Source organism: Quercus suber, unplaced genomic scaffold (genome assembly GCF_002906115.3).
Source record: "Quercus suber isolate HL8 unplaced genomic scaffold, Cork oak 2.0 scaffold_503, whole genome shotgun sequence".
Taxonomy (NCBI): Eukaryota; Viridiplantae; Streptophyta; class Magnoliopsida; order Fagales; family Fagaceae; genus Quercus; species Quercus suber.
In genome coordinates, this window is record NW_027069952.1 from 270,291 (window position 1) to 281,423 (window position 11,133).

Here is an 11,133-nt window from a genome sequence, read left to right on the forward strand (position 1 = left end):
AACAATTTGAACCGGGTACAATGAAAGAAACAAAATATAGTATCCAAAGTAGGGGAAGAATATCCAATTAGAGAGAGAAAGAGAGATAATGTATAAGAACAAGATAAAAAAGCCAAGCTAGGTAAGGACGAAGATAGACTCAGTCTCACAACTAAAATCCGGAAGATGAATAACGTGTTTGACCGTTGAAACATTTTAGTCATAAAAAACACACCACCCACTGGGCCACTACTGTTATTTTCTTCTCTCTCTTTTTTGGTACGTTGAATTTTAATTACACACTCACATTTAGAGCGCGTTTGATATACTACTAGTACAAGTAAAGGCCGTCAGGGCAATTTTAGCTTTTAGCCCAGTCAACGCACCCAAGTAAACTGGGCTGACCTTCCACGCTCCTAAAAAAGAGCGTTCAAATTTTCTGAATTTAGAACCACAAAAAAGAAAGAAAGAAAAAAAAAATTTTGAATTTGAATCAATGAAACGGAAAATTTCCAAAACTCAGACTTAGTCAATAACCAGTCAATTTAATTATACGACATCGTTTACCAATTCTTCCATGACAATATATATTAATTCATTCGTATCCTCTCACAACTCATCCATTGCTTTGCATTCCAAAAGAGAAGAAAAGAAAGAAAAACATTAACAGACACACAACCAAGAACAAACAAAGTTAAACAACATGTCTGTGGCAATCTTAAACTCTCCAATATTTTCTCCTAGAATTTCGTCAAACTTGTGTAAATCCTCAGCTTCTATTTCTAATTCTCCTAGAGTTCTCCATGGCTTACCACCAACCCCATCACGACCATCATCTTCGTCATCATCGCCACTGCCGCCTTCTCCATCGACACCATCAACGGTTAGGTTTAACAAACTTAACAAACAGATAAGTACTATCGAGGAGGTTTCGCGTTCGCTTAATGGCACGGTTTTGAAGAGGAAGAGGCCGGCGAGGATTGATATTCCGGTGATGTCACTGAGTTTCGGGGTTGATACGCCTAAAGCTGTGGAGAGAGTAGTGGACGTGGTGGAGGTTGAAGGGGATGGATATGCGCTTTATTGTAAGAGAGGAAGGAGAGGCCCAATGGAGGACCGGTACTCAGCTGTCGTTGATGTTCATGGAGATTCTACACAGGTATGTACATGTTATGTTAATTAAGGTTTTGTGTTTCGGTTATACAGTGAAGAAAATAGAGGAAAAGAAAATATTTCTTAAGTGTTTTGATAGAAGTATTGGAAGAGATTGATTTTTTTATTTAAGTATTATGGTGTTAGATGACTCTTTTTTTTTTTTTAATCTCGGGTTTTTTTTTTTTTTTAATCATTTAATTTTAGCAAATTGATCAAATTATTTAATCTTAATAAATATAGAGGTTTTAAGATCTTGTAAGGCATTGAAATTTTTGCAGAAAGCCTAACATTGGAGAATTTGAATTGCCAGATCAGTTGGGGGAAATGTGGTTATAAATATTAGCCTTTAATTTCCTATTAACTAAAGATTAAATATTAGTGTGATAGTTCAAAATATGGCATGCTATTTGAATTGGTGATATAGAAAATTGAGTGAATGTGTTTGCACTTTCATAAAATTAAAAATTAAATTATTTAGGAAGAAATGAGAACATTAATATTTATCAGTTTTTTTTTGCACTGAAACTGCTAGCCTCCACTTGCTGCATTATATATGCACTCTTCACAATGAAAGACCCTTTGACAATTCACCCTACTTGAGCTTACAAATCCACTTGCATCCAATGTAATAATTATGTTATAATTTGCAATTTGAATCATATCAAAATCCATAGACATTAATATTTTAGTCAGTAATTTGCTCACTGCCAGTTAATTATTTTGGAATTAGGATATTGGCAGCAAAAATTGATAGTTTGAGAATTTGGCTAGTAGCTTCATAATATAATGATGGATATGTACAATTAATTACTATATTGTTGTGCTTAAAATTATCCTCTTTGACACACTTTAAGGTGAGTTGGCCAAAGCTAATAAAATTGAGTAAGCAAAACATGGCACCGGTTCTCTTAGTAGCTCATTGGGTTTGATACTTATACCAAGTATCAGGTCCATGGGTTCGAGAACTGGTGAGATAGAGATATAGAAACTTAATTGAGGTATTCTAAAATACCTCTCTTTTTATTTGGAAACTTCAAAGGACAATTAATATACAATTTTTTTTTTTTTTGGGGCTCAAGCAACAACATTGTGTTTTGATGGGAAAAAGGAAAAATAAAAGTTTGCTTAAAATTAACGTGCTCAGCTTTTGTCTTTGCCTTTTAGAACCTGACGATATCATTCTATGATTGCAGGCTTTCTTTGGTGTTTTTGATGGGCATGGGGGTGCAAAAGCTGCTGAATTTGCAGCCAACCATTTGGATAGGCATATAATGGACCAATCCAGGAAGAGATGTGCAGATGAAATTGTGGAAGCAGTTAGAGATGGTTACTTGACCACAGATGCCGAATTTTTGAAGGAGGGTGTCGAAGGTGGTACTTGCTGTGTGACTGCACTGATACAAGAAGGTAATCTTGTGGTCTCAAATGCTGGTGATTGTCGTGCTGTGATGAGCCGAGGAGGAATAGCTGAGGCCCTCACATCTGATCACCGGCCTTGCAGGGAAGACGAAAAACAACGAATTGAAACCCTGGTAAGTTAGCTATGTAACTCTCTGATATTAAGAATACTACAAATTTTATTACATTAGTCTTGTGAATCGATGTGTCACCAATTATTTAAAAAAAAAAAAATTAATTCATAAGTTTATATTTTTATGTAGTTGAAGTGACACTATCAAATTTGTTGTTAGTATTTTTCTAACCAATTTTGCAATAATCATTATTTTGTAGGGTGGTTATGTGGATTCTCATCACAATGTATGGAGAGTACAAGGGTCCCTAGCTGTATCAAGAGGAATCGGAGATCGACATCTTAAACAATGGATTATAGCAGAACCGGAGACCAAAGTCTTAAAGATTGAGCATGACTGCGAGTTCGTAATTCTAGCCTCTGATGGTCTTTGGGACAAGGTAACTTCAAAACAAAAGTCATTGCTGTGACCCCTTAACTTGGAACATAGTATACATATAATGAAATTAAAATCGTTTCACTCACTGAATTTTGCTGATAATTAAATATTTTTTTCCCTTCCTTCTTTTAGGTTAATAATCAAGAAGCAGCAGATATGGTTCGTCCTTTGTGCACCGGAATAGAGAAACCAAAACCATTTTTTGCTTGCAAAAAGCTTGTCGACTTAGCAGTAACACGAGGCTCTACAGATGATATAAGTGTGATGATAGTTCAATTAGGCAATTTTCTTTCATAATTTTAACTATAAGAAGATAGAAGAATTCCGACATATATGGGGGAATTATAGTTGTCATGCAAGTGGATTTTTCGAGAAACTTGCAGCTTTAAGAAAGCTAGAAAGCAAGACCATCATGTTTTTGGAATGTTATTAAACATTTCAAAGCTAGAAAGCCTCTCCTAGGATTGTCCCTAGTAGAAGAGTTATAAAACATATATATCGCACTATGCATGTAACTCTATATATCCATCCCATTTAGAAGTTAATAGCTTTTATCACTTTATTCTAGTGAAATGTATTTATAACTTACAGAAATCTCTCTCTCTCTCTCTCTCTCTCTCTCTCTCTCGTATTTACTGCTAACAACAACTATCAACTAACAATAAGCTGACCATTTTACAACTAAAAATAAACAAAGTAACTAACCATCCAACGTTCCACCACTTTAATGCCCCCATTCATATGTTACAAGTTTGCGTTAATAAAACCCGGCCTCTCTCATATTTACTGGAGATACGAAAAATTCCATCAGATTATGAGCTAGCTTAACTAATTTAAGGGCATGACTTACAAGCCAAAAATCTGTAGGTTCTAAAAAATTAAGTTTGCATTTCATCATTAGTAACGGAACTACGGATTAAAAAAAAAAAAAAACAACGAAAATCATAAACAAATTATATATTATGTTATGCATGGTAGTATAAATTTATAAAGATAATTCAATATGTAAATGAAGATTTTTCATAACCAAAAGATCTATAACAAAAAAATATCCACTAAACTTAATAAATATGTGCTAATACAAACAAAATTATTGAAGAATTGGATATACCTTTTACCTATCTCTTATTAGTTATCATGCATGGTGGTACTAAGTAATTACTTGAAAAAAATTGAGGGTTTTTGCAGTGTTGTAAAAAATTGTAGGTTACACTTTTTCAAGAAACAAGAATCATCAAAGACCAAATTTGACTAAAGTTCTTAACAATTTTCCTTTCATTATAGATGTAAGGACCCGATTTGAGTCCCTAGCCTAAAAGATGGATAGACTTAGGTCCAAAAAACCCAAAACAATGAATTTGTAGAGAGTGTGTTGGAAAACTGGATTTTAACGATTTGAACAACAAGAATAGTGAATTCAGGTGACAAGAAAAGGAGAATAAACTAATTTAAGCTGAAGAAAATCGTCCTCGGCACAATCCAAGGAGATCAATTCTTATATATTTCTCTCAAGTTGGATTACAAAGTCAGTTCTTGATGCAACATTATTTCTATCTTATTTTCTCAATCCCCTTCTCTCATTACTTCCTCCCCCTCTTATACTCTCTTCCCCCTTTCCTCTTTATCCTCCACGTGTAAGCCAGATGGTTAGTATTGATATTTATTCCATCAGCACATTCCTAAAATCTTTGTATAATAGCTGTAAAGTTGAAAACCATTGTTCAGGTATCACCTCCACATTAATGCAGTTAGAGAGTTAGCTGCAGAGTATTTAATGCGATGGTAGCAGATTTCTCCTTAGATATTTTGGGACTCCCCCTTGTCATATGTTTCTGCAATGCTTACCTGTACAAATAGAACTTCCTAGAACGTCCCCCTAGACGGTAGACCATCTATTCGAACCTTGGCTTTGGTTAGTCGAGAAGGCATTCATCCTCGGCCCACCCTCCTGGACCATTATGACCAAAACTAACTTCTATATCTACTAACATAGACTCCCTTGACAATGTTTACTCATCCTCGGTCGACCTCTAGTCCTCGGCTTGGGCCTTAAGCCCAATATATACATAAATAATAAGCTCCTAGGCCCAATGCTCTTACAATAAAAAATCCAATTATATGCAAAAGTATTCATGTTTAAAGATTTTTCAAACGCTCTTTGGGAATTAAAGTTTTAGTAAGAATAAAAAAGTGTATCACTTTCTAAATTCTAAACAACTTTTACTTTAATGAATGTATTAATAATTCTTAACTTGATTATGCCTATCCATATAGGAGTGCGAAAATAAAATTGAAATTGATTTTTTAAAGACATTTCATATATTTTCTTGTTTGGGAGTTCAATAAGAACAAATTAAACCGGTCAGGGGAATGCTTATTCCATTCCATTTCCACCTAAGCATTCCTCCCAAAAGTGGGAACAACAGTCACTCCACCTCATTAATAGTAAATTGACATAACTTGTGGATGTAGGGTAGGCCAAATTACAGTAATTTTTTGTCTTTTATGAATAAAAACAAGAGTATATTATTGTGTTTGTGTTGATGTGCATTTGCTAGTCAAAATACAATACACTGCCATTGAGGTTTTCGTGGTCACAACAACTAATTTGAAAGTTCAAGGTTCATCTTGTTGTGGTTTGAGAAAAGTTTTTTATTTTTATTTTTATTTTTTGGATACCTTTTTGCATTTGGTTTCATATTAGCATTCTCTGCTTTAGATGCAGAAATAATAACCAACTTGTTCAATGAAAACTGGCTTTAAAATTTGAATTAATGTGGAGATTTATTAGAAACTACCTCAATTTCCTAATTTAACTTGGTTTGGATATTATTATAAAGGAGTGAAAGTTTATTTATTGCTAGTAACATAAATTGGTATTACTTATCCACAAAAAAAAAAAAAAAAAAAAAGGTATTGTAATTTGAATTAGTTAGTATTTGTGAAAAACGCAGGCATGTATTGTTGTGAGAGTGCGTTAATTTTGTTATCAGTTTTGGTTAATTGAGGCTTATTGTAATTGATATTGTTGATAATAATTTTATTTCATATGAACTTAGGCAAGGCACAATGTCTTATGTGGAATTTTTGTTTGTAGTAGTGTCTTCGCTGTTGCATCTTGTTTTAACCTAATATTAAAGAGTGGTAGTTACCGTGATATGAAAGATATGTGATGAACCTTCATTACTAATCACAACTTACAAAAGTGACATGACATAAAAGAAAAAATGTTGATATATTTTACTTTTTGATTAAGGGGTCACAACAATGTTTTTATTTTATATTAATGTTTAAATTGATTGAAAAGTTATAAAATGTCACGAGATTTTGGGATGCCAGAGTCATCATGGGTAACCCAAAAAAAAAAAAAAACTCATATTATTTATTTATTTGTGAAAAGTTTGACAACAATACATTTTGAAATTTGAATCCCACAACTACAGTCTACAAGGCACGCCACTCATCCAAATTTGACCGCCCGCATGAGTAGTCGTTAGCAAGAAGAGCCAAAGATTCTTATGAGTCATGAGCTTCACACTGTTGCCATAAAAAGATTCTTATGAAATGTCGTTTCAAAAAGATTAGCCATCAATTTTTAATGATTTATGATATTTACTACAAATTATATCATTTGCATTTTTAAGTAAATGGAGAATTTACATATTAGTTAGATTAGGGATAACAATTAGGAATGGCAACGTGCTGGGTTCGGGCCAGGTTTTTGCATATTCGGATCCAACCTGTGGGCTAGGACCCGCAACCCGAACCCGGCCCAATTAGTAATTGGGTTTTTTTATGGGGCCCAGACTCGCCCCACCGGGCCCAGGGGCCCTGTTTAGCAGCTTGGGCCCAAATTTGGCCCAACCATTTTTTTATAAAAGCCCATTAAAATTTTTTGCCTAGATTCCAGCCCATTAAGATTTTTTGCCTAGATTTTTTGAAGCCCATTCAAGCCCAAATCTAGATTTTTTGAAGCCCATTAATTATATGGTAGCCAAATCAATCCAAATTATAGATTAATCATAAATCAATCCAAATCATAGATTAATGATAAATCAATAAATCACCTGTTAATTATACATCTATAAATCAATAAATCATAACTAAAATCACTAGCTAAACATAAAAATAAAATATATCCATCAAGTCTAAGAAATAAGTATCACAAGTCCAACAAGTTCAAGAAATTTGAAAGCTACAAAATAAATCCCACAAGTCTAAGAAATTAAAAAGGCTAAGAAATTACAAAAGGCTAAAAAGGCTTAGAATAATTACAAACCAACAAATTAATCTAACAAGTCTAAGAAATTAAAAATGCTACTAAATTAATACAAAAAATATCTAATCTTCCACAATTGTGACACAACTCCCACCCTTTTCATTAGGCTCCCCATCATCAAGAATTGATTGAAGTGTACAATCTCCAGACAAAGTTGAAGAACCTACAACAACAATGAATTAAAAAATGGAATAAACTTCATCAAATTGTAACTAACAAATATAAAAATATAATTTTGATTTTATAAATAGAAATTAGACAATTGCTAATTGTTGATTTCACTCCATAACCAATTTTGAGCACACATCATCGCCTCTATAGTCTTGGGATGTAGCCTACTACGGTGTGGACTTAAAAGTCTCCCACTAGTGCTAAAAGCAAATTCTGAAGTAACAGTTGTGACAGGAATGACTAAAATATCTCTTGCAATCCTTTGTAAAGTAGGATACTTGAGACCGTTACTTTTCCACCATGCCAAAATATCAAAATCTTCACTCCTCTTCAAAACTCCCTCATCAATAAAATGATCAAATTCCATTCTAGCACTCCCATATTTCTTTGAACTACTTCAATTATTGTTCACAGACAAATCAAAAGATGACATTGCCCCACTCAACCTAAACTTCATTTGTGCCATAAGGCTTGAAGTACTTGCAAGAATGTGAGAACTTCCTTCATTATCTATAGGGGACTCATCTATATCTCCATACTCATCAAGCAAATCATAACAAAGATTCTTAATTTTTTCAATCTCTAAATCAGAATTATCACCATAAATGTTATGATAATAAAACTCTAACAACTTCATCTTATATCTTGAATCTAAGATAGCAGTAACAACCATAACAACACTAACATTAGCCCAATAAGAATTAAATTTAGCAAGCATACTTTCTGCCATCGTACTTATCATCTCATTTAAAGACAAATTTCATTCATTCAATGCAATTTTCAACTCACACACCAAAGTAAAATACATATTAGTTGTGGGGTACTTACAACCAGAGAAAAACTCAGTCACACTATAAAACAACTCTAACCTCCCACAAATATCTTTGGCTAACTCCCAATCATAATCATATGGCAAACAAGTATAAGATGTTTCACGTTTAGCCAAACGCGGGAAAACATCTTTATAAATCAATGTAGTAGAAAGCATTAAGTAAGTTAAATTCCAACGAGTTTTACAATCTAAGACTAACTCTTCGGTGCATTGAACACGCAATTGACGTGCATTTTCTTTAAATTTTTGCCTCATTTTTGGTGATTCAGTCCAATAAATCACACTATCTCGAATTATTTCAATACCATCACCAATAAGAGACAATTTATCTTGAACAATCAAATTCAAAATATGTGCAGCACACCTCATATGCAAAATAGACCCACCCAAAATAAGAGAACTAATATCAAGCTTATTCAAGAAAAGTCTTATCATGACATCATTAGTACTACAATTATTAACAGTTATTGTGGACAACTTCCTATCAATGTTCCACTCTAAAAAACAATCAACAAGAACTTTAGCAATGACATCTTTCGTGTGTGGAGAAGGAACATAAACAAACCTAGAAAAATAATAAGAATAATTATAACTGTTATTGAATACCGAAATTCACTAAACTAATTACTATTTGGAAAAATCGAAAATAAATGGAATGTTCTACTATCTGAATGAAATTAAACTATTTAATAAAAATAAATCTACGAATAAAAAGAATTAACAAAGCGTAAAAATCTAACAGTGTAAAAATATGATAAGAATGGATCTAGAGCGATTGATTTCACCTAACAAATCTCACACAATTTATCCTTCCTAATTATTAAATTCTAATAATATCCCGTTGATGATTAAAAATTCCTTAAGTATTCAATATCTTCTCTCGAATAATATAAAAAATATCTTCAACTAACAATTCCATATCTCTATGTGAATTTAATTAATTGGAAACTCATTACGTACTTTGAATTTTCTAAAAAATCACACTAGTCGCGGTAAAGCGTCTCTACTTTCGCTCAACTAATGGTGTTTAATTCTAGAACTAAAATAACAAATCACCTCTTGGTCTCATTGTAATTCAATTGATCATATTATAATTTGTAAAAAATAGTAAGCATTAAGAATAAGAATAAAACACTCAATCATGGAAATATTAAAAATAAAATAACTCATAAAATAAATTGTGTGTTCATTGCTATACTACATTAATGCTCTAGAAAATAAAATTTAGTTCATAATAAAATTGAAAAGAAAAAAAATAAAACTTATGTTTTTTATCCGAATTGGTGGATCAACATAAAGCTCTCGCCTTTTTCCTCAGATACTCCTCTTTGGAAAGACTCCCAAAAGCAAATTCTTCTATGCAGCGCCTCCTTTTCCTCTCAGGTTTCTCTCTTCTTCTTTTTACTCTAAAGAGCCTTTAAATAGGTCAAGGAATCCTATTACAGGTTGAATTCCCGTTTGGAGAAAATCTCAGATTTTTAGATTTCATTTAACCAACGATTTTGGCCCATTTAAATTCAGAATTTGGACTTTTGGTAAACTAAAAAGTTGTAGCCTTTTAAGTTAATTTTCTAGTCCAACTTGAATCATCTCAATTGGGTATTGGAGCCGAAAGTTATGCCAAAAATACTAACTGGTGTGCAGGCTGGAATTCTAATCCGAATTGGACTTGAATTTGGTGCAAATTTCCTTTGATTTCTTGCTCCAATTGGACTTGAATTTAATTGGCCTAACCCAACTTTGCATGTAAAGCCCTTGTTACCTACAACACAAAGATATTATATAATCAGTAACAAAATAACATAAAAGTAAAGTTAAATATGTAGATATGTGAGTACTTTATTGTATATATTTCATGCACATCAATAACATAACTCACAATTGGTTCAGAAGTTTGGACTCCTAACTGGTTCAGAAGTTTGAGAGATAGAATCAAAACAAATATTCACAAATTTATTATTACACATACTCATTGATTAATAGGCACAAATTCATAATTACACAGATTCACAAATTTTATCAACCAAATCATAATTAAACATGATTAACTACAAATTCAAACACTTACTCGTTATTTAATGTTGATGGTGATCTTGAGGGTGAGCTACCAAGCGACAATGGCGAGGGTGATCGTGAAAATGGCGAAGGAGACCAAATAGCTGGCAAGGGACAACGTCCGATTCTCAAGGGAGAGCCACTTGGCGAGGAAGAACTAGATTTATTTCTCAAGGGAGAGCCACTTGGGGAGGAAGAACCAGATTTGTTTGTGTTTTCCATCTCCGTTTTATGCTCTGCATTCCCAACAAACACAAAAAACAATAGACAATTTCTTCCATTAGCACAAAATGGTTGAATTTTTAGTTTTTCAATAAACAATACTCTGCATATGGTTTCTCTAATGGAACCATTATTTAACAAAACATAAAGACAGTACCAAAATAGTCCTCACACACACACACAAAAACTCAAATTCACATAAGAACAAAATCCAACCAAACACTCAACAAATTCAAGTACGTAACAAAAACCAATTGTAAAGAAGTTTCGATAAAGCTCATCCTCCACTAAAATTTACTGTTCTACTTCTACTTCTATGTTCTACAAAATTTTAGACTCAACAGTCAAACGTGTTTTCTTTTTGGCCTAATTGGATCATCAACCACTCCTAGAGTTAAAAGTAAAAAACAGGCCTAAGTTCAAAGTTCAAATCACAAAACTACTTTAAACCAGTTTTTATTCTAGCACCACATAGTTGTTATAGTAACATATTCTTTGGAAGATATCATTAGTTTTTTTTTTTTTTTTTT

At 32.8% G+C, this 11,133-nt stretch overlaps 1 protein-coding gene across 1 annotated transcript; it reads left to right on the forward strand.

Moving 5' to 3' along the window:
• The first annotated feature begins 589 nt into the window (after positions 1–589).
• LOC112015522 (probable protein phosphatase 2C 25) lies at positions 590–3,638 on the forward strand. The gene is made up of 4 exons (XM_024047928.2): positions 590–1,138; positions 2,328–2,666; positions 2,866–3,045; positions 3,177–3,638. The coding sequence occupies exons 1-4, from the start codon at positions 683–685 to the stop codon at positions 3,339–3,341; spliced, it is 1,140 nt and encodes a 379-aa protein (XP_023903696.1). The 5' UTR covers positions 590–682; the 3' UTR covers positions 3,342–3,638.
• Positions 3,639–11,133: the final 7,495 nt, after the last annotated feature.

Excerpts from the sequence above, each read along its gene's own strand:
- LOC112015522 (XM_024047928.2), top strand. The coding sequence starts at position 683 with ATGTCTGTGGCAATCTTAAACTCTCCAATATTTTCTCCTAGAATTTCG. Across the intron at positions 2,667-2,865 it reads AACAACGAATTGAAACCCTG|GGTGGTTATGTGGATTCTCA; the intron begins GTAAGTTAGCTA and ends ATTATTTTGTAG. Across the intron at positions 3,046-3,176 it reads CTGATGGTCTTTGGGACAAG|GTTAATAATCAAGAAGCAGC; the intron begins GTAACTTCAAAA and ends TCCTTCTTTTAG.